Source organism: Pleuronectes platessa, chromosome 21, assembly GCF_947347685.1.
Source record: "Pleuronectes platessa chromosome 21, fPlePla1.1, whole genome shotgun sequence".
In the NCBI taxonomy this organism is placed as follows: Eukaryota; Metazoa; Chordata; class Actinopteri; order Pleuronectiformes; family Pleuronectidae; genus Pleuronectes; species Pleuronectes platessa.
The window spans coordinates 9246382-9270848 of NC_070646.1; the positions used below are offsets into that span (position 1 = coordinate 9246382).

General features: G+C 45.4%; 1 protein-coding gene across 5 annotated transcripts in view; it reads left to right on the forward strand.

Annotated features, from left to right (window-relative positions):
• The window catches only part of LOC128427062 (potassium voltage-gated channel subfamily C member 1), a 39742-nt gene continuing 15275 nt past the window's right edge, over positions 1–24467 (forward strand). For 2 of the 5 annotated variants that reach the window (XM_053414150.1, XM_053414148.1), the window contains exons 1-3: positions 1–621; positions 18614–19595; positions 20456–20650. In XM_053414150.1, the coding sequence (XP_053270125.1) occupies positions 1–621; positions 18614–19595; positions 20456–20650 (1798 nt within the window). Of the gene's footprint in view, positions 622–18613; positions 19596–20455; positions 20655–21715; positions 21845–22584; positions 22606–24467 lie in introns of all 5 variants that reach the window. The other 3 variants (XM_053414149.1, XM_053414147.1, XM_053414151.1) reach the window with 3 other exon arrangements.

The following is a 24467-nucleotide window of genomic DNA, read 5'->3' on the forward strand; positions in this document are numbered from 1 at the left end:
ATGCTCAGTTCGGTGTGTGTATCCTCTTATAAAGGGCGCAAGGGTGGGAACAAGTCGTCCAACAAAGCATGTTACAGCGCAGACATGACTTGTCCGTCGGAAAGCGAGAAGATCGTGATAAACTGCGGCGGGGTGCGGCATGAGACCTACCGGAGCACCCTGAAGACGCTGCCCGGCACCCGCCTCTCGTGGCTCACCGAGGCGGACGCGTTCAGCAACTTCGACTACGACCACAAACTCGACGAGTTCTTCTTCGACCGCCACCCGTCGGTGTTCTCCTTCATCCTCAACTACTACCGCACCGGGAAGTTGCACTGTCCCAACGATGTGTGCGGCCCCCTGTTCGAGGAGGAGCTCGCCTTCTGGGGCATCGACGAGACGGACGTGGAGGCGTGCTGCTGGATGAACTACCGGCAGCACCGGGACGCGGAGGAGGCGCTGGACAGCTTCGAGAATCCGGAGCCGGACGCGCCGGACGACGACCCGGCGCTGGGCGGCGCGGACGGGGACTTGAAAAGACTGTGCATGCAGGAGGACGCGCGAAAGGCAGGGTGGTGGAAAACCTGGCAGCCGAAAATATGGGCGCTCTTTGAGGACCCCTATTCCTCCAAATATGCCCGGGTGAGTCTCCCCCTCTACGCACCCACCCACCCACACATGTCTCTCCTGCAAGTTGTTGCTGCACCGCTGCACAGGGGTGTTACCTCTGCTTGATAAGTTTTAAAACTTCTGTTCTCATCGCACCTGCAGAGAAACCCGCCCCTGCTAATGACCTGACTGTTGGTATGCGTGTGATCCCCTGTCAGCTGCAGTTTGTAATAACTGGCAGGATATAAACCTACTGATATTGAATAATTAATGCCGATAGCATAGGGGGAGAATGGAAAATGAAATGGCAGCAATATCTCCTGGTACATGGCTATACTATCCAGGCTCGTTCACCTCCACGTCTTTGCCTTGATACATTACACATATTGAATGCCGTTTTTTTTTATCGCCCTCGTAATTCCTACACTACTTGAGCGGGTTTAATACATTATCTGCCTCCAAACGCAGTATCCCCTGCGCCCCCTGCATCCAAACGCCTCCATTAAGTCATATATGTCCGTTTACGATGCACATCAATACGCCGTATTTCCCCGTTACTCTTATTTATTGGAGCCGCGCACTGAAGGTGGGTGGGTGTGCTCACACGACGACGATTCGTCGGTGTTGGAGTGCATGTTTTCTCCCACATTTGCCCTTCCCAGTGCTGTGCTGTTTTTTTTTTTTTTTTTTTGGGGGGGGGGGGCTATTCCCCCCGGTCCCAGTCCCCTTTTACGCACAGGATTTGTTACCATTACGCATAACTTTCTCCTACATTGGGATGCCTGCTATTGTTCTGGTGTAAATAGTTAATAGTCTTCCTCTTGAAAGCAAACATTTGATGGCGTTTGATCACACAGGTGTTGGAGTAACAAGTACTCCTCACTGCGTTTTTGATCCCGGGCAGATAAAACAGATCCAGTGGCCTTTTGGTTCTTTTACAGACAAATCCAGCAGCTTGATCACATCTGCTTTGATTTCTGTTGTTTTGTATAGCCGGTGATATAGTTTGATCATCCTTGCCTGCGCTTTTTTGTGCCAGTGCAATTTTGCTCTTTCAGTCAGGAAGGTGTGTGAGGGCTCTTAGGTGCATGCTGTGGATGCATGCACTGTAGGTGCACATGCAAATCCACCTGCAGTGGCCAGTTCGTGCAATCACACTGAAAATGTCAGTTTGCACCCAGCAATGCATATACTGTATTGACTATCACACACACACCTCCCCTGGCACCATGGTTTGGGCTACACACCTAGATTCAGTTCCCTGTGATGGAGCAGGGAAGTGTCTGGTTTTGACGGACAGACGGTCTGCTGATCTGTCTCCCTGGACTCGGGGATCAGGGTTAGGGTTAGGGTTAGGATTGATTTCTCACCATCCCAAATTCCCCAAAACAGCTCATAGCCGAGAGGCTGGTTGCATGATTCCCAAATGTTGCAGGGGAGGGAGATTTCCAAACGAGGCAGGGTGACAAGCACGAGGCAGAAAAGGTGCTTCGCATGTAAACAGAAGTGGTTTCGCTGCTGAATTCTGAATCATCTCAGAGCAAGAGGGGGCAGCATTTGCAGCACTGCCATACCTTGGATGCAGGCTACTGTACCTGTTGCCTGTCCGCTGGAATGCTGTATATTATGTAATGTACAGTTCAACATCACACTGGCTGGTTAGATTACATAAATGATACAAAAGCCGAGATTCATTGAATGCAGATATAGTGGCGTTTGTGACACCACAAAGGGGTTACGCAGAGTACAGAGCAGGTAGTGGGTGGGATTCATTTCAGTGGCTGCACAACGCTGCCTCTATTTGTGGGTAAACGCAGCCCCATTTCCCTCCATAGGTCTAATATGCCATGTGACCCAGATCACTCTCTATTTCCTCCATCCCCGCTCCTTCTAAAAGTATCCCGTCTGATGTGGCAGAACCTTTTGGTCTGTCGGTCCTGTGAGATGCAAATTATATGCGAGGAGAAGAGAGAGAGAGAGAGAGAGAGAGATGAATAGACGCTAGGACGGAGGAAAAAAACGAGAGCTGATGTGGAAAAACAATGAGACAGATGAGAGAGAGACAGAGGGCAGAGGAGGGAGACGAGAGGAAATAGAGGGAGACAGGAGGAGAGATGTTACTCTAATGATTTTAAGGGGATTTTGCTTCCACGGCTGTGATGTAACGCATCAGCAATCAATGTTTTGATGAGAGCGTTCGATGGGCAACGCAGGTTCTTATTTTCCTTCAAATCCCCTCCCCTTTCTTCGCATACGGTCGTGTGAGGCTCGCTTGTGGATCTATCACGGCAGCACACACATGTACAAACGCACACATGCTGGTGCCTGTGCTGGCTTTTTCTGCTGCAGTAGACACAGGAGAGAGCAGGAGGAAGAGGAGGAGGAGGAGGAGGAGGAGGGGGAGCACTGGAGGAAGAGAAAAGAGGTGGAGGGGCTGGGAGCGAGAGGGATATTGGCAGGGTGAGGGAAATGGAGAAGGGGTGAGATATCGAGGAGAAATGGAGGGAAAAAGGGGGTGAGCCTGAGAAGGACACGGAGGGAGGAACGAGGGAGACGACGAGGAGAGACGGAGAGGGGTTCGGAGAGAAACAGGGAGGAGGTGACAGCCACAGGGAGAAAGAGGCTCTGTGATGGGGGTGGGGACACTTGTCTTCATATCTTCGATTATCTGTGACGGCTTGAGCCATCGACTCTTCCCGCCCGGGCCCTCCCGCCTGCCTATTGATTGATATTTTATTGATTATCTTCTCTTTTGTCCGTTTTTTTAAAGCCACTCTCTGTTTCTCCATCACCTCTTAAAAAAAGGAGAAACCTGACAAGGACTCCGGGCTTATTCATGCCGACACGGTGGCCAACCCACGGCGAAAATTTATTGACGTATTTATTTCTTTGATGAGCTGTTACACAATACAATTTGCATCTGATTTCTTTATCGATCCACGTCTGGTTAACAAATAGATCTTGATGCACACGTGTATCATGTAACTTACTGTTTTAAACTCTAATCTGCCTGCAAGACAATTATCCTAATCGAATAAGGAAAGGATCCTCTAGAGTCAATGAACTGTGTTTATTGTTTGTCGGTGTTTTGTTTTTTTCTTCACCCAATGCAAATCTAATTAAATGCAATCGCTTGTCGCCCAGCAGATTGAATATATGTTGTCAAATTTAGATGGAGAAAAAAAGGTTTGATCGCTAGATAGTTTCCCCCTAAAAGTAACATTTGTTATTGTTATGGAAACTGAAAAAGTTTGATAAATGAAATAAGAATTGAAAAATACTTGTTACAGTCCTGTGCAGTATTCTAGGCGTTTAAATGACGTATATAAGCACAATAATATAGAGTACATCTTGCATCAATAACATATTTTCTATAGTATGTTGTATAAATGGTCTAATCAGTATCAATCCCACTGTCACATTGTCGTCCTCATGCGTTCCCACTATCCCGCTGGTTCAGCTGTGTTTTGGATGTTACCAGTTTCCGATCAGAAGGAACCAGTTGCCTTTGTCGTCAATCTCCTCTCAAAGCACCATTTGTAGCTCAGGAATGTACAAGATGCCCCCATGTCCACCCCGTCCCAAATCAGACTTTTGTTCTCCATTTTTGGGGCCTGTTTTTAATTCATTTAATGGGGTGCATTGCTTTGTCCAGAACCCCCCCCCCCCCCCCTTCCTCTCTCCCTGAAGGTCATATCTTGTTGTTCATTGTTTGCCGTTCTTCTTTTCCACAGTGTTTGTTGCTCTGGAACACACAACGCTGTCATTAACACAAATGTGAGCTGCCAATGCTCCGGACGGCCTCGGAACAGGTCGTCTCTGGGTAGAAAATCAGTGGGCCGGACAGAAATGAGAAGACAGATGTATTGATAAGTGCGAGAGTAAATATAGATATGGTGTTGGGTTGGAAAGGAGGTCGCCCGGGGAAGGGTTTGGGGGACATTCCCGTTTTTGTCTGGGACATTGCGTCAAATCTTTCAGGAGGAAGACCTTGTGGCCAAGAAGTTGAGTTCTGTGCGAGTTTGGAAAAAATATAAGGGAAGGTGTTTGATTTCCCAACAAGTCTGGAAGGTCTACCATTTCCTTTTCAATAAAGTATTATTTTCCCAGTTAGATTTTAAACAGACTAGGTCAAAGGTTCCCAATCGTTCAGCCCACGACCTGCAAAATAACCCTGCCAGAGACCTGTGACCCCAATTATCCCAAATGATATCACAAAAGTCACCTACGTGGACATGTTGCAATATTTCATTCAAAGCGTGACTCCCCCCCCCCCCCCCCCCGCCTGTTTCCCACTTACTTTCTTGTTCCTCTCCCCATGGGCTGCATCTGAAAATAGCAAAGAGAGGGAAAGGAGGCCATCATTTCATTCTCTGGTGGCTGAATCTTTTCCTCCATTGCTGGTGAGAGGATGAGGCTGTCACTTGTTATGACCGTTCAGCACATAAGCAACATTTATAGAAACTGAAAATAGCTAAAGCACCAAACCCGTCTTAACAGAAGGATTGGAAGGAGATATTTGTAGGTGCCCACTAAGTTTAAAGAGGTAAACAGTGTTCCTCTGGCAGTAGCTGCTGGCAGGGGCGTGATAATTAGTCCCCCCCGTCCTTCCTGTGCCCGCAGTTGGTAAATGTATGTGTTCTGTTTCAGTTTTTTCCTGACAGCGTTCTGTACCTCAGGCCTTCTCACGTTGTGTACAACATCCTCAGAAGTCACAGTCCGTCCTCTTGCCGCCTTGTAACCTGAGCGCCGTCACTTGGTGATACTTAAATGGATAGATGCTCGATGTCTCATAACAAGGACAGAGGGAAGATCTTAATGTTGCATAAGCAAGACGCCCTTTTGAAGGGGATGAAAACAGAAAGCAGTGTTTGATTTGAAATACTTTGTGGTTTTTACATACACGCAAATTTGTCTTCTGGATTGTTCTGGCCTGCTGTGGTGGATCCAGAGAGTTTATGTAGAAGGTGGACGACGCCTCTCCAACGCCGAAACATAAACGGGATATGAGTGCGGCCATCTTGTGCAACTGGAGCCAGATACTTCGATGTAGTGATTTCCTGCAAATTTACATGCTCGACCAATCGTGACTCAGTCTCACCTGTCAATCATGACTTCGCCCTGTTTTTATTGCTAAATAACTGATTTAAACACATATTACAGTGAGAAGTAAGAAGTAAAGTATATGACAGAAAAAATAATTTTAAAACCGTTACTTTTAAATTGGCTCATATCCCATCCACTAACATAGAGCAGGCAGGATGGATGACCTACACTGTAGCCAGCTGGTTCAGCCGTGTTTTTGTTGTTACCAGTTTTTCCGATCAGAAGGACACAGACGCCTTTGTCGTCAATCTCCTCTCAAAGAACCATTTGTAGCTCAGAAATGTACAAGTTGCCCCTATGCCCCCCGTCCTAAATCAGACTTTTGTTTTTCTGTTTTTGGGGCCTGCAGGGTTTGGGTGACATTCCTATTTTTACCATTAACATGGAGGAGTCAGGATTCATGAACTTTACTGCAGCCAGCCACCAGGTGGCAATTAGTCCCCCCCGTCCTTCCTGTGCCTGCAGTTGGTAAATGTACTGTGTTCTGTTTCAGTTTTTTCCTGACAGCGTTCTGTACCTCAGGCCTTCTCACGTTGTGTACAACATCCTCAGAAGTCACAGTCCGTCCTCTTGCCGCCTTGTAACCTGAGCGCCGTCACTTGGTGATACTTAAATGGATAGATGCTCGATGTCTCATAACAAGGACAGAGGGAAGATCTTAATGTTGCATAAGCAAGACGCCCTTTTGAAGGGGATGAAAACAGAAAGCAGTGTTTGATTTGAAATACTTTGTGGTTTTTACATACACGCAAATTTGTCTTCTGGATTGTTCTGGTCTGCTGTGGTGGATCCAGAGACTTTATGTAGAAGGTGGACGACGCCTCTCCAACGCCGAAACATAAACGGGATATAAGTGCGGCCATCTTGTGCAACTGGAGCCAGATACTTCGATGTAGTGATTTCCTGCAAATTTACATGCTCGACCAATCGTGACTCAGTCTCACCTGTCAATCATGACTTCGCCCTGTTTTTATTGCTAAATAACTGATTTAAACACATATTACAGTGAGAAGTAAGAAGTAAAGTATATGACAGAAAAAATTATTTTAAAACCGTTACTTTTAAATTGGCTCATATCCCATCCACTAACATAGAGCAGGCAGGATGGATGACCTACACTGTAGCCAGCTGGTTCAGCCGTGTTTTTGTTGTTACCAGTTTCCGATCAGAAGGACACAGACGCCTTTGTCGTCAATCTCCTCTCAAAGAACCATTTGTAGCTCAGAAATGTACAAGTTGCCCCTATGCCCCCCGTCCTAAATCAGACTTTTGTTTTTCTGTTTTTGGGGCCGGCAGAGTTTGGGTGACATTCCTATTTTTACCATTAACATGGAGGAGTCAGGATTCATGAACTTTACTGCAGCCAGCCACCAGGTGGCAATTAGTCCCCCCCGTCCTTCCTGTGCCTGCAGTTGGTAAATGTACTGTGTTCTGTTTCAGTTTTTTCCTGACAGCGTTCTGTACCTCAGGCCTTCTCACGTTGTGTACAACATCCTCAGAAGTCACAGTCCGTCCTCTTGCCGCCTTGTAACCTGAGCGCCGTCACTTGGTGATACTTAAATGGATAGATGCTCGATGTCTCATAACAAGGACAGAGGGAAGATCTTAATGTTGAATAAACAAGACGCCCTTTTGAAGGGGATGAAAACAGAAAGCAGTGTTTGATTTGAAATACTTTGTGGTTTTTACATACACGCAAATTTGTCTTCTGGATTGTTCTGGCCTGCTGTGGTGGATCCAGAGAGTTTATGTAGAAGGTGGACGACGCCTCTCCAACGCCGAAACATAAACGGGATATGAGTGCGGCCATCTTGTGCAACTGGAGCCAGATACTTCGATGTAGTGATTTCCTGCAAATTTACATGCTCGACCAATCGTGACTCAGTCTCACCTGTCAATCATGACTTCGCCCTGTTTTTATTGCTAAATAACTGATTTAAACACATATTACAGTGAGAAGTAAGAAGTAAAGTATATGACAGAAAAAATCATTTTAAAACCGTTACTTTTAAATTGGCTCATATCCCATCCACTAACATAGAGCAGGCAGGATGGATGACCTACACTGTAGCCAGCTGGTTCAGCCGTGTTTTTGTTGTTACCAGTTTTTCCGATCAGAAGGACACAGATGCCTTTGTCGTCAATCTCCTCTCAAAGAACCATTTGTAGCTCAGAAATGTACAAGTTGCCCCTATGCCCCCCGTCCTAAATCAGACTTTTGTTTTTCTGTTTTTGGGGCCTGCAGGGTTTGGGTGACATTCCTATTTTTACCATTAACATGGAGGAGTCAGGATTCATGAACTTTACTGCAGCCAGCCACCAGGTGGCAATTATCACTATCCTTGGGGAGCCGTCACTTTTTCCTCCTTTTAATTTGTTTTTCTGTGAGAGTTCAACTTCAAAGGTTTATCCCGTGTCCATATTAAACCCCCATTTGTTAACATGAGTATTGCAATTTTGGTTAATATAATTGTTTACTTTCTTGCCAAAAGTTAGATGACATGATATGAGACATTCCTAACTTACATCCAAACTGGTAAATGGAGGGAGACAGTTTATCCAGTCCGTTAAAAGAGAACAAAAATAAGTTATACTCACCTAGAAACCTCAGTAATTGTCATTTTATATTGTTTAGTTTATTATCTTATTGTAAAAAATATGCATATATAAAATAGACCAGTATTCAACATTTTTTTGTTTTCTGTCAAAGGAGTAATATATTACATGTGGATTATTGTGCTTTAAAGGTGCTGGTGTGTGGAGTTTTCGTCTGTTTTCAGTCGTTCAACAACAAAACAAGTGTATTTCCCAAAATGTTGAACTATTGTCAAGTGTGGCGCCACCTTTTCGACAGAAGTCTTTAACGTTTAGTCTGATAATGCTGCAATAAACCCCCCAGCTACCTTTCTTCCTCTCCTCTTTATGTCCTTCTCAGCCATCTTCCTCCATTTCCTCCTCTGAGGTCCATTTAGCTGGGCTGGTTAAGTGCTGAGTCAGCGCCCCTCGCTACTGTACAGACGGTCAATTAGTCGGACCTTGTGGTAAACCCCGGACATTTCTGCTCTTATGGTCCGGAATAGAAATGAACCAGGAAACTGGCATGGTGGAGAGCTCACATTGTGCCAGAGCCGATTACAGTGGTGGGAGTCTGAATTCTCTAACTGGGGAAAATCTTGTCAAAACACATGAGGGAACAGTGCATTGTGTACTATAATCACACAAACCTCCACACGCACGGCCACATGTATATGTAAACAAACAGCTGGGCACATACTGATGGAGGATTTTCTTTTTTAATTGTGCGCTGAATCAAAAATCCTTTCACTGCATCAAGGCGGTCAATTATTCATGAGCAATCTCCGGGCACACACTGTAACCAAAGGAAGACTCGGCGTGGTACACAAACCCATTACCCGCGGCCGCTGCGACACGCGTCTATACATCTGACCCCCTCGAACACTCGGCTGGACATAAATCTCTCCCCGTACACTCACCTTTACACATTGGCCCATAGTCTGTAAGCGTAGCTGCCCATAAACCATTCGGCCGAGCGTCCACACTTACAGCGCGCGGATAAATCACCTCGTTCGACACGCCTCCACGTGTAACCCCGCGGATCACTCTCACACGTGGGTATGTCCCACATACAAAGACGTACATCAACAACCTGAATGTTAATTAGCAGGCAGCTTACAATGCACTTATTCTTTTTAATTAGGAGCAATTTTCAGGGCTGAAAATGAAAGAAATATTGTCATTATTTAGTTTTCTGTGAATCGTTTATTGTTTTGGAAATAGGATATTAGAAAGCAATTCTAAATCTGACCCTGTTCAAAAACTCCACCAATATTCGATTTAACACAAGTTAAAAAAAGAAAAAATCCTAATATTTCAGTTTATTCTCAAAATGCAATGTTTCAATAAAAAAATATGTTTTAGAATAATACTGACTGAGTATTTTATATTTGATATATTTGATAAATATGCTGATTATTTACAATATAAACCAATTAATCATTCTCAAACCCCAAGATGAAGTCATCAAATTGTTCACTATGTGCAACAAAGAAATATACAAAAGTACAAACGTTTACAATCATAAAGCACAAAGACAATTTTGAACCACACTCAAAATGAATCCACTATAGCAAATATATTTTTTTCCCCCTATGTCAACTAATAGTTTTATTGATTTATCACTTTAACTCCACGGATATTCTAGACTATCCATTATGAAATAATAAGAACTGTTCATCGCAATTTCCCAGAACCAATGTCAATGTTTGTATTTTTCAGACCAACAGGTCAAAATCCAAAGAGATTCAACTCAACATCATAGAAGAGAAATCAATCAGCTCATATTCACATTTGAGAACCTGACACGTGGTCATTCTTGCTTAGAGACCATGAGCTAAAGTAAGAATTGATTATGAAATATGTTGCTGATTTGTGGTGCGGTGAACAAAAACAGCAACATATAAGTCCGGTCTAATGTGCAGGTGGTTCGTTTTGCGAGCATCTCTTCATGGTTGGCCGTGCGTCGTTACCCGGTGGCACTTAAACAGTCAAAGTGGATCCATGCTCATTCCCTTGGAAAATGATTTTGGAGGGGACAATCCCTGTGTGACCATCTGCTTCCTCGTGATTGTCCCTCCCGTCCAAGTGGCTGGGGAGCGGCGAGCAGAGTGTGTGTGTACCATCGCATGGCCGCTTTGAAATGGGAAACGTGATCGAGAGCAGTGTGTCCGATTCTGGATGTGGACGGGAAATGATTTGTTAGAAATGTCCTCAGGATGTTTGTTGAGATCAAGACGTCGTCTCAGAATTTGACTTGCCATTGAGGGGTGGACAGTTTGTCACGTGTTGCGCTCTTGTTTACCGAAAAAGTCCTTTGTGCGCGTCCCATGATGTTTCATTCTCTCTTTTATGATGAGAGATTATAGACAGTTATTTGAGCACAGGGAGACTAGGAAGGGAGCGAGGGAGGACAGATGGGGTGGGGGGGGGGGGGGGGGGGTCTTAAAAGGAGAGGAGGAGGAGAAGGCATGAAGGCAATCGGTCATCACAGCTAAAAAGTACCAGGACTTGCTTTATTTGCCTTGGACGATACAAGCTGGACGGGAGAGGACGGGTGGATAAAGGGGAGATCGGCTGAGAGAGGGACTGGGGGGGGCTGCGTCACAAGGACAAATAGTATGCTGCAGTAATCTGTGGCGAATACAAAGCAGGAGGAGAGAGAACAGACACGTGTGCAGTTCACTCACCTCCACACGGCCGATTGTTTGTCTTCAGAAATGTTTGTCAGGACTGCGGCGGGAATGAAATGGACCTGAACGCTGCAGAGCCGATACGACACAGTGACGTGTCGACTGGAGAGCAGCAGTGTGTGTCTGTACGGGTGTGTGTGTGTGTTTGTCTGTGTGTGTGTGTGTGTGTGTGTGTGCGCGTGTGTGTGTGGGAGAGAGCTTCCTGATTCATCTGCATCATGTCAAGGAGTTGAGTCATTGAGGGAATCTCTGCAACACAAGTCTGTGTTGTTATTGAATTTTTTTTTTTCACCAGGATCCCTTCCAAGAGCGCTGACCTCAGCGAGTCAGTGTCTCCGGCAATCGGAAAATTAAGTATATGCGAGGATAACCCAGAGCAGACGCTAATTATATCTCTAAGTTTCGTGCGAACCTTGCTCCAGCCTCCGTCACCGCTCCTCCTCCTCCATCTCCCCCTGCATTCAGGTCTTTGATAAGCCTCATGCATACGTATGAGACCCGCACACCATGTGGCCACTTGTTTTTGCCTCTCCACCCATCCCCACATCTACCTCCATCGGCCTGGGCTCACCATCCTCTCCTGTCACTGCCTGTCCTAGCTCGGACACCAGCCTCCCCCACCTACCCAGAGAGCTAGAGGGGAAAAAGGGGTCAAAAGTATTAAATATTTTCTACCTATCTTCAAGTGCATATCAGCTGTCATGGATCTCGATTAGGACTCGAGTCCCTCTGAATCAGTGGGCCCTGATATCAAGACTATTCTTCAGTGATAGAGCCTGTGTCTTGTTAAAGCACAAAGAGGTTGACTACGTGGCTGACAAGAATGTATCTCCTAATTTGAGCAACTGTCAGTTAACACAATTATTTGTCAACCGGTTCAATGTTGGTCCGCTAAGAAATGGCCCAACATTTATTGATTCGTAGTCGTATTTACGTTTAATACTTCTGTCAGTGGTTTTGTATTTACTTTGCAGACACAACAGCAGTGTCATAGTTCTCATTTGATTTTTAAGCAAGAAAACATATTTCCTAAAATGTTGGATGTATTACAATATTGCACAGCAACAGTATAGATAAGAAAACGAAGGGACAGACAAGGATCTTGATTTTTAACCCAAAATATCCGTCCAGAACCCCCAATGTGACCCAAGGATTAATATGATTACTGGAGGTCATAGTAAAATGCATCAACACTGATAATTGTTCTTTATGTCATGTTAATTGTATGTAGTGGAATTACTAAATACTCCACCGGAGATTTATACTCTGGGACACATTTCCTGGACCATGCCAACAATAAACCTGAGGAATATTTGAGGGGCGTCTTTTCTGTACTATTCACTTTCTCTCTCTCTCTCTCTCTCTCTCTCTCTCTCTCTCTCTCTCTCTCTCTCTCTCTCTCTCTCTCTCTCTCTCTCTCTCTCTTTCTCTCTCCTTTCCTCTCAGTCTTTCCACTCCGCCTTATTGCTTGTCCATTTTGCACAACACGTCCCCAAAGGAAACTCTCTGTCCGGACATTTTAGAAGTTGACGGTGTTTGACTAAAGAAGCCAAACCTTTAAGTTCGACATGGCTCTGCAATGTTTCTCAGAATATAATGTTGATGATGATGATGATGATGGTGATGATGATGGTACAAGTGAATAGCTTTTCCTGTCACCCACCCAAGGTTATACTTGTACCGCTCGCTAAGTGGCTTCTTCGGAGGTCTCTGAGTGATGGGCGCAGCCATTCACCCTAAGATAATAGATTAATCACCTGATCCCAGTCTAACCCGTCGGGCCTGTTGCCCTTCAGGAGAATCTTCTGTGTTTCCAATCGTTTCAAAGGTTTTTTTCATGCCTCATTCACGTGCAGATTTCAGATTGTCCGTCAATGTCTTCTTATCACTGCTGACCCTGCAGCAGTGGTCACCTATCAGCGTCGCCCTCTGGGTAAGACTCCCCCTCTAACAGGGCGCTCTTCGTCATACTAATGCCGGTGAGACATCGTCATCAGTGTACACGAGACAAAGGGATTGTCAATAAGACGCGAAACCTTTAATTTGTCCTCCAATCCCTGTCAAGGTCACTTTCCGTCCACCTGACCAATGTTCACCTTTCACTGAACAATCGGCAGGCGCACCGAACGCTCACAGATTGACTCTCGCTCCTGCACATTTAGCCCCTTTCCCTCCAGCTGCAGGAGCAGTGTTTGGCTCAGTCCCGTCCTTGGTGCCTGAAAGCAGAGGCTAACGCAGTGGTTGTCATGGTGACAGGGAGCCAGGCAGGGCTGTGGTAATACTGTAATGATAAAGCTCTCCTGGATGGTGCCGCAGTAAACACAGCGCCACTAGGGTCCCGTTAAGGAAGAGCGCGGCGCACCGCCGTGCATGCAAAACGCCCGTAGAGCTAATATCAGCAGCCGGCAATTTCTCCTTGGTTATATCGCTTACGTTCGTGCCCCCCCCCCCCCCCCCCCCCCTCACAGCCCCCTCCTTTTTCTTCCTCTCCGTCTCTTTATTGCACTCAAACTCCGCTGCCCTGCTGCCTCCCCTTGATTGGTGAGATTTGCGCCATTGTCTTCTCTCCTCCGCTCATCTTTTCATCTCCTCTTCCTCCATTCCATCACTCTCTCCGCTCTTCATTCATCCATCGAAACACAATCAACGCTTTCAATCAAGTTCCTCTCTCTTTCTCTCTCTCTCTCTCTCTCTCTCTCTCTCTTTCTCTCTCTCTCTCTCTCTCTATCTCTTTCTCTCTCTCTCTCTCTTTCTCTATCTGAAAGGCCCGTTCTCATTTAAGTCTCTCTCTTTCTCCCCCCCCCCCACCCCGTCTCTGACTCCGTCTCTGACTCCGTCTCTTTTAAATTTATGTTGATGATCTTTCCAAATCTAATTCCAGAGTCTAGAGAACGAGGGGGACTCTATTGGACCGTGAAGGTCATTGGGCTGCAGGTGTCACACACACGGAGGCTCTACTGTAGGGAATTGAACGCATTACGCTTCCCACCATTATTTCCGTGGGCCTCTGCATCGTACATTCCGAGCATTAACATGGCTGTGCCGACCGAAACGCACTCGCGCACACCTTCATGTTGCAGTGAGGGGAGGGATTTGGCGGTGGGGGGTGCAGAGACAAAGTACCGGAGGAGATAAGTACGTGTGAAGTGACAGATTGATACTTCTCCTTTTATCATCTTCCTCCAGCTCTTTCTATCCCTCCGTCTCCCCGCTCGTCCCTCTCCATCCCCTCAATGCAGTGCTCGTGCAGCTACCACTTACTATCTGCGATCAGCAAGTGTGAGCGCACACCTCCTGAGCCCATAGGCTGTTTGTCTCCCTTGCAATGTGAGTCATGTCCACACACACCCAACCCGACACACACACACACACACACACACACACACACACACACACACACACACACACACACACACACACACACACACACACACACACACACACAGGGTCGTGCCAGGCAATCGCAACAACGACACACATGTACACGGGCACATACAACATACACAGGCAGGTGATGAATAGATTTAAGTACATTTTTATTAGTGTTCAAGCAGTGGGAGCGCCTCTCCCTCTCTCCTCACACAGATCTCTGCTCGACAAGCTGCTGCATATTTAAAAAGGACGGGCTGCTGTGATGGATTGATCAATATTGATTTGATGTTCAGATCTACAGTGTAATCCACTGTGCTCCTGCCATCATGAAATACTAGTGGATATAATTACCCAAATCAAGAATTTTACCAGCACCGATACTATGTTGTGGCTTTTAATTGCGGCACGGTCAAATTAATTGCAGCACATCCTGTTGGTGGAAGCTGTTTTGTATTTCATTCCCAGGTTTTGAGACTGAGGTGTTATTTCCTGTGTGTGCGCGCGATGTCCCACCAGTAGAAGCACTCGACGCCACAGTTTAATTTAGAGGAAGAGGGCGAATCTGCAAATCAGGAGGGGGTTTCCTGGTTGCGTCGCAGGTCTCTGGGGCCCTCGCTGTATTTATACTGCCACCGCCAAGACAAGGAAGACAAGGCGCTTTGAACATATTGTGCTGCAGTGGGTACATATTAATCCAGAAATGGAAAGAAGAGAAAAGCAATCAGGGCTCGTTGTCAAATGGAAATTGAATAGTATTTATTTTACATAGATTTGGCTCATATAGATTACATGATCCTCCGACTAATACTATACAATATTATATATTAATTCATTTGGAGTTGCTTAGACCAACAGCTGATTTGTGCTTTCTCTTTACCCTTTAATTTGAAGCTGGGGCATTGACCTCATAGGTACGAGGATCCATATAAAGAGTTTTCTAAGACATTTTAAATGAATGTTATTTTTATTTAATATATGATGAACTCAAAGTGGCACCTCAGCCTGTACAATGTTGTGTTAGTTAAGATCTGATCATGTTGGACATCCTAAGACAAGGACATCCACTGTGCTGTTAACTTGTCCGTTACATTACCTATAACATCCTTGTAGCTCTTAGTATCATTAGTTTAACATTATAATACATGTTGACTAATGCATATGTTAACTCGATCTGTTCATTTCATTGTACTGTGGAGAAAAGGATTCCACCAGTTCTAGATATTTTATGAACTTGCGTGTAGTAAAAATACACAGAACACGTCCTCCGTCCCTCTGTTTGACAGATTTGCTTTTATGGCTGAGGCCTGTCATTTACTATTAGCCTTCCGGCTGCTGATATCCCTCCTCTTCTGTCTTTACCCCCTCACGCTTCCTCTCACTATCACTTCTTTTTAGAACTTCTCTTTTCATGACACAGTCACATCACGTCCAGATCATCGCAGAGACGAGCTACCCGATGCTCCGGTGTCGGATACGTCAGTGAATCACGCTCCTCAGCGTCTCTCACTCCCATCACGCTCTGTCCTTTCCTCTGAACTGCCTCAACTTTTTTCTTTGTGCTTCTCCACGCATGGATTCCACTTCGTCTGGTCTCTCTCCCACTTCTTTGCCCCCTCCTGTGTGTCCACCTGTGTAGCCTACATAGCAGATCTGACGTTACTGCAGCTTTGTGACTATTTTCTGTTAGCGCTCTCTTGTGTATTGCTAGTTTGTGCGTAATAACACCCGTATTCAGCTCTGGAAGCACTGCTGACTCTAACTCTGAGGACAGATCCCACACTTCTAACTCCACTCAACATTTTAGCCTCATTACTCCCTGTGAGCCCCAGTGCTCCGGGTCTGTTATTATATTACTAACATCACTTATGTCTTCGCAAGAAATATACGGCAGCAATAACTTCAAAATAAGAGCATAACACCTCTTCACCCTGATTTGTACATGTGAGGGGATACTGGTGTTCAGCCAATTAGGGAGCATCCGGAGTAGGTGCCACTGGTGCTATCCTGCTTCCTTGGGACAGGGGGTGCTGGTGTGGGGGTAGAGGTAGGAGGCTGATTGAGAACCTCAGCATGTGTGTGTGAGGGTGTCAGAGTGTGTGTGTGTTTTGGGGATACAGAGGGGGAGAGCACTGCAGCAATCTGAGAAAGTAGGTCAGACACCGACGAGCGAGAAACATAGAAGAGGAGAAAAGAGGTAGGGAGAAGAGATGGAGAGGGAAGGTGGAGATGGAGGGAGAAGAGAAGGAGAAGAGGGGGGGGGGGTAAGGCTAGAGAGAGTCAGGGAATTATAAATACAAAAAAAAGATAAACAAACTTGATGTTTACATTATAAACTCTTCTTAATACTAAGAGACACAATAGTTGAAATTATGCAGCATTAACTTTATCACTGTTCCCCGACACTCTCAAGTCTATAAAGCAACACTGCATATCCTACATATATAACCAGTGTAGCTAATTTTGATACCAGTACAGCCATTTCAAACTACAGACTGGACACTGAATTATGCATCACAGGCTGACTTTCATGGAAGGTCACGTCTTTGGCTAAACGCTTGTCGGCTAATCTCCTCAATAAATATGGCAAGTCAGAGTCTTAAGTCCTCCGCTCAGTCTGTTTCTGTCATGAATGCAAATATGTGTCGTCTCTCATCCAATTTTCAATCCAAAGAAGATCTGGGAGAGAGAAGCGAGACCTTTGTTTTAAAGAAAAAATCAAATAAACTGAATCTCGTTCCCCTCCGTTTTGCTTCGTTATAAGTATGTTGCTCTCGATATTGCATAAGTGCATAATGTCGAAAATACACGGTGACACGCACAACACACTGAGGGCACTTAGGCTTCTTATATATATGGACTCCACTCAAGTATGAATTACCTTTCTCTTTGGCTCTTCAGGCCATGTCTGTGTTTCATTATTTATTTGATAAAGCACAAAGTATACCGGATCTATAAATACAATGCAGGGCCGGTAGGAACGGACCCCAACAGGGCCGGATTGTGCAGTAGCCATTCACACACCGCTGTTATCACGCTACCTCAACGGGTTCGGTGACAATTGAATGAGCTACACTGGAATATTAACTTTCTACAGCATATAGACACTGGGCCCCGCAGAGCACACAGATGGCTGTAGAAAATTGCCTGCGAGGGATGAGGAAATAAGAAAAACGGCAAAATAAGCAACAGAGATCTCAGTGGTGGGACGCGCTTGTAACACCGCTTATTTTTTGGCTTCCTGTCCAAGATTTGAAGGTGAGCGGCAGACGTGCTACTAAAAGACATGTAGATAAGGTACTACAACAAACGTCCTGAGAGATTTGAAACTAGTTCTTGAAAAGTATCTATTTCCTTATTTGGTCAATGTTACAGCTACTTTCCTCATCGGTGTTTTGGACCAAGTAACTCTTACATCTTGAACAAACGATGAAGCATATAAACATTTTTTATTTGTGACAGTTAATCTACATAGAACTGTAGTTTAATGTTATAATCCTCACCTAGAAAAAACAGTAAGCTTTTGAAAATGCTTGACAACTTTTGCCCAACCCAAACAACAGGGATCAGGTAGCACAACAACAACAACAAATCCATAAAATCTGGATTGTGCAAGAAAACAGTTGTTTGAAATATAGTATAGGCTACACATGCATATTAGAACATACTGATTTTATAATTTAATCATTTGATTAACTTAAAACCACAGTGAGGCCTTGTTTCAATCATGGCTCATCATGATATAACACGATACTGACAGCTCATCTATTTTTACAGATTCGTCACTCATCACAATCATTTAACGCTGTCAGATACAATTTGGTTTGGGCCTAATGAGTCCGTTTGTCCTCGGGCTTCGGTCACAAAGGGTCAAACTGTGACATTGTCCGTTTCATGGAAGGTCAACTTATACCTACAGGATTCGGACCAAACAAGTCTTTTGCTCGTCCTGTTTGAAAATGTCTGTTTCTGAATGGGTCAGCAAAGATAACCATTGCAGTGAGAAGTAGCTTTGTCTACGATAGCACATGGGCCACTTTGATCCAGTGTTTTTGGCTGAAGTATCAGTTATGTATGTGTAGCTGACAGAACAAGGGTCACACATAACTCAGGGGGTTTCCTCTGCAGCTGGATGAGGTTTCAGACGGCACTGAAGCTCTAGGTTTCCTTTATGCTTCTGTGCATTTGTTTCCTGAATTCTCTTGATTTGCTTCTGACCTTCCTTCCCTATCTCACTTTGTTTTTTCTGTTTTTCTGTTCGCTGGTTTCTTCCCTTCTTCTAGTATGTGGCATTTGGCTCCCTATTCTTCATCCTCATCTCCATCTCCACTTTCTGCATGGAGACGCACGAGGCCTTCAACACCATCCTCAAAAAGACAGAGAACGTCACGGTGGGCAACACGACCCGTGAGGAGATTGTCTACGAGGTGGTGACTGACAGCTGGTTGACATACGTGGAGGGTGTGTGTGTCATCTGGTTCACCATTGAGGTCCTGCTGCGAGTCACCTTCTGCCCAGATAAGTTGGAGTTCTTCAAAAGCAGCCTCAACATCATCGACTTTGTCGCCATCCTGCCCTTCTACTTGGAGGTGGGCCTGAGTGGCCTGTCCTCCAAAGCTGCCAAGGATGTCCTGGGGTTCCTCCGTGTCGTCCGATTCGTCCGTATCCTCCGAATCTTCAAGCTCACCCGCCACTTTGTGGGTCTCCGTGTCCTCGGCCACACTCTTCGTGCGAGCACCAATGAGTTCCTCCTGCTCATCATCTTCTTAGCCCTGGGTGTCCTCATCTTCGCCACTATGATCTACTATGCTGAGCGAATTGGTGCAGACCCAGATGACCCGACAGCCAGCGCCCACACCGCCTTCAAGAACATCCCCATTGGATTTTGGTGGGCCGTTGTGACCATGACCACTCTGGGCTATGGAGATATGTATCCGGAGACGTGGTCAGGGATGCTGGTGGGTGCGCTCTGTGCCTTGGCTGGTGTGCTGACCATTGCCATGCCTGTACCTGTCATTGTCAACAACTTTGGCATGTACTACTCTCTGGCCATGGCCAAACAAAAGCTGCCCAAAAAGAAGAACAAACACATCCCACGAGCACCACAACCAGGGTCCCCCAACTACTGCAAGCCAGATGCCCTGGCAATGGCTACTGCCTCACCGCAAAGGATCTTGGGAAATGTCCTAGGTGGAGTGATAGGTTCTGGAGGCCTAGGGGGTGACTGTCCTCTCGCCCAGGAAGAAATTATAGAAATGAACAGAGGTGAGAGCTTTTCCTTTCATTTTGGGAACAAATGAATGTACAAGATACTCATGTTTGTATTCAAGTGTCAAATTCCTTTATGAGCTTAATACATTTTTGTGTGTGAATGTAAAATCTCAAGAAGTATTTTGTAAGTCACATGTCACCAAAATAAATTGGGTTAAACGGACCCGCAGACTTGAGGGAAACATGGACGGTTCAGTGATGGCACTTTTAGGAATGTGAAGGATTAGTTTTGGTAGGCGTTGACAGAAAAGTGTGAGTGCTATCAAGAAGTGATGCATAGTTGATTCTGGATCCACTCTGGAGAAATCACTGGCTCATCAGAACTCATCTGTAATTTATGATAAACTGGTAGGACCCCAGTCGCCTTAGGGCGTCCATCTGTCACCGGAGAACAAACACTACAGAAGAAAAATAAACTCAATTATCTATTAAAGCAGTTTAATGGATCTCAATATGGGCTGACTTCAGAGGTTTGTGAAGGAGAGGCTAGCTCTTTGCATGCTGCAGCGTCAGCTGTCTGTCACATGCAACAATAATGCACCTTTAATGCATCACTTTACTGCCTTAGTCATCAGCGAGCCAGAAAATGCTGGGTTTATCAGAGCTTTTACTACATCCTGTCTGCTTGGCTGTCTTCCAGTCTGAAAGGTTTCTTGTAGGTTGTGTCAGGAGATTTTCTTTAGCAGGAAATCCATCGACTCAATCTTCAACACAAGACAAGACATACTTGCTTGTTGACACACTATATTCAACATATTCTTAAAAATAGTTTACATATAGGAAATTCTCTTTCTTTCGATGGTGATCCATTAAAGCAGTCTTTTCTTTACCCTCATCCAACACCTTCCCTTCAGATTCCAAGCAGAACGGTGATGCAGCCTCGGCCGCTCTGGCAAACGAGGACTGCCCCACCATCGACCAGGTACTGAGCCCGGACGAGAGGAGCCCTATAGGGCGTGGGCCGACCCGGGAACGCTACCAGCAGGACCGCGCCTGCTTCCTGCTCAACACCAGGGAATTCCGCGCCACAGATGGGAATGTGCGGAAAGGTACGTTTCACACCAGGAGACAGAAACATAAACACGCACATCTTATGCTAACAGACGCACACAGCAAGACGCCAGGGACAACATACTGTAAACATATGTCTGATCTATATGTGGATAGGGACACACGGGTTACTGCATGGACATGAGATTAGACTCGAACATTTAGGAAAGATGGGTTGGATGAGAGAGAGCACACATGAAAGTGACTTTGGAAACCACAGATAGGAGGCTCCAGTCACAGCTAGCAACAAAACACACACACACACACACACACATATTTACAATCACACAACTCATGCACATACACTCAGCTCTTCTGCTCTGCTCTATTCGTTTCCACCTCTTCACCTCCGTTGTTGCGTGTGTATCCATCGCCGCTTGGTATCATATTTGTATTTCCTCTGTCGGATGAGATTTTCTGTCCCTCTACTCTACTTCTCTCCTTTTTTAATTTTCCTCTCTCTTTCTCGCTCCCTCGATCATGTCTTCCACATTTTTCCCATGGTGTCCGTGATATTCGTCCTGTGTCCCATGATGTCATGTTCGTTCATGCTCATTAACGATCTCTGTCCTTCTCTGTCTTCTGGACTCAGACAGTTGACCATGCATTAATTTACTTCTCGTCATTTCTCCTTCTCTCTCTCTCTCTCTCTCCTGCCTCACGCCGCCCTTTTGATTTTGCCATGCTGCCCCCCCACCCCACCCCACCCTGACCCTCTATGATGACCCCCCCCCCCCCTCTCTCCCAACCTAACCTGCCCCACATCTCCCCTCCTGACTCCCTTTCTCCAATGCCCCACCTTTATACCCATGCCCTTATTTCCCCTCGTTATTTTCCTTATGTGCTCCATCATAACAACCCCCCCCCCCCCGACACACATACACACACTTCCCCCCACCTTGTTTAAAACACCATGTGCATTATCTTCTTTACCTGACACCTTGTTTCATTTTCTGTTGCAATCCAACCACCACCACCACCACCCCTGCCGCCAACCTGCACCAAAACACTCCCTCACACTCCCTCCAAACTTTGAACACCCCCCCCTGCTGGCAACAAACTAGAGGCAGCAGCCCTGGCACCCAGCCCAGACTCCCCTCTGACTGAGGATTGGTATAAGATGGAGGGGTCTCTGCTACAGCAGGACCTCAATGCAAACTCCACCTCCTCCTGGATCAAACCATAGCCAAGAGGTAACACTGACAGAAGTTAAGAATTACACTAAGGGAGCCCGTAGCCTAGGAATCACCCAGAAATTCTGATCCGGCTCTCCGTGATATAGCATGTTTTGCACTAGTGACACTACACCGGCACAGCCACCCACTCAAACAGAGCCACAGCTGCACACACACTCTGCTTGAGTTCACATGAGAGATACACACCGCCATTTCCACAGTGTTGTGTCTACATGTTTGATGGAGTTTGAGGTGTCGCCTGTGTCACACTCCTCACTGTGCCTGAACGTGTGCTGTCATTTTTTTTTTTTAAAGATCACACTATAAGATTGAGTTAAGCTAAGGCTAGGCACTCAGTTTTGGGGTTGAAAATGGCAATTTTAGGATTCCTCGTCTGATTTGTGAGGTATTTTACCAAAGTATCCTACCTGCCTGCACATTTATCAGCTTGTGAACAATCTCTTCGAGCAATGTACAAGATGTTAAACAAAAAAGAGAGTTACTGGGATTATCCTTTGACATACACCCACAAGGAATAGTGTGCACTAATATGTGCCTCTTGTGTGTTTGTGTCTGTGTGAGAGCTCAAAATGTGACGGCGTGCACATATGCAAATACACGGCAGCTCAGGTGAAAAAGTTGTTGTGTCAATAACTAATAAAAAGAGCTAATCAAAATGTGCACAGAAGAAGATTGAACGGGAACAGTGGGTCACGTTGTTGTCTGATGTGCCTCTGTGTTGTTGTCTCTCTCTTCAGGTTGTGTCATATCACGCGTGTGTATGTGGGCTTTTTCATTCTTACGTGTTATACACTGTGTCTCTGTCCTCTCAATGCCGTCTGAGTGTTGTGTTTGTGCAGTCTTGTGCGTGGCTTAATTTTGTTCTTTTCTTTCCCTTCTACTGTGTGTATTCGTGCCGCTCCCTCCCCCGTGGACCTCCACCATGGCAAACAAAAGAACACACTGCAATCCAGACATTTCGTGCCTTGAAAATACTCCTTTACTTTCCACATTTGTGCCCATGATATGCTCATGAACTCATGCACAGGTTAAACTGACAAACCTCAGGTTTTAACTGAGCGGCACCTTCAATGCTGGAATTCATCTCAGGCTCAAAGATGTGCTTGGATGTACATACGCCTTATTTTATGCCAAATCAATTAGCCGGCCTCGCTGGCTTCACACTGCGGAGGCACTGATTGCAGTGTTGTATGACAATCACGTTTTCAAGGTCACTGGGGTAACGGGAGCCGTCGAGGTCAAGGAATAGTACCTCCTGAGACATGCCACGCTGGAGACAAGCAAACGATTTCAAAACTTTTACGACTCGGTGTTCTGCCTCAGCTTTGTAAACAAAGCCGCAATGCTGATTTGCAAAAGATCGTGCTGTGAGCGTGTAATGGATCTGAAATACTATTCCCTGGACCATGTAACTGTGCTTTCAGTGCCTAGTGTCGTCCAAAGTTCAGGACCTTTTTATTTTTGTATTTGCACTGTGGAGACCTGAATAGAAAAACCTAAAGCTGCAGTCTGTGACTGAAACACTCACACACTTACTGACCAGACAGACAGACAGACTTAACGCTGTGGCAGATTTGATTGAAAAGAGGCTACATGCTGTCTAAGGTAAGCGAGCCTGGAGCTGTCCAAGCCCTTCACTCAGAGGTCCCTGACATTGCTTCAGTTTCAATGGTTCTTATGTATTAACTGCAATTTGAGTGCTGCAAAAATCCCTGTTTAAAGCCAATCAGGAGTCACAAGGAACATGCACCAGGGTCAGGCTTTTTTATGCTGAATATTTCAAACCTTATATAATCTGAAATGCCTTTGTTTCTTTAATTTACTGTGAATATATCAAACTTTGTGCACTGGGGTAAAAGATGATACTTTTTAGTCACAGTAAATATCAGAAAAAAAAATATATTTGCCATCTCTGGAATTGTTTTTCGTAGCATTTTATATTGAGGTCATGCACGTACAGCGCCGTGGCCTGTGCACAGTGTTGCCCACCTCTCGCCCAGTGAAAGTGTTAAGGTAGAGAAGATTTTAGATATGTGTACATATCTGTGGAAGTTCAGATGATTCATTTATGATTCGAATACAGAACTAAATCTCAGGGACAAGAGGAAAAACATAGAGTTACCTTCCCTGTTCTCCGCTGATTCTACACATCCTCCTTGATTTTAAAGAGGGATTCTCGCGCTGTTCAAAACTCCTTCTTGTGTGCCTCAGTTGTGGTTCATTTAATAGATATATAGATATATAAATATACGCATTAAGATGTCTTTTGCCAGCTTCTTTCTTTTTATCAGCTTCTCCGTTCCTCCTCTTTGATTGTTGGCCATTTGACTTCATATGCACCCAATGCAATATGCATGGATCTCTAAGGTCAAACGGTCAATCAACCCTTTGATTGCCTACTTCCAATCACTCCTCTTCTTCAAGGATCTCAGTCGTGTCAGGTTCTGTCTTTCTTCCTCTGTCTCTCCCCTCTCACCTCTCTCACTTCCTCAATCTACTAGTACAATGGCTTTTTTTCCCTTTTCTTTTCTTTCTTGGGTCTTTCTTGTGCTTATTTATGTTTCTAGCTTGGTGTGTACTTCTTTCAAGTATTTTTGTGAAGTATTTTGTGGATATGATT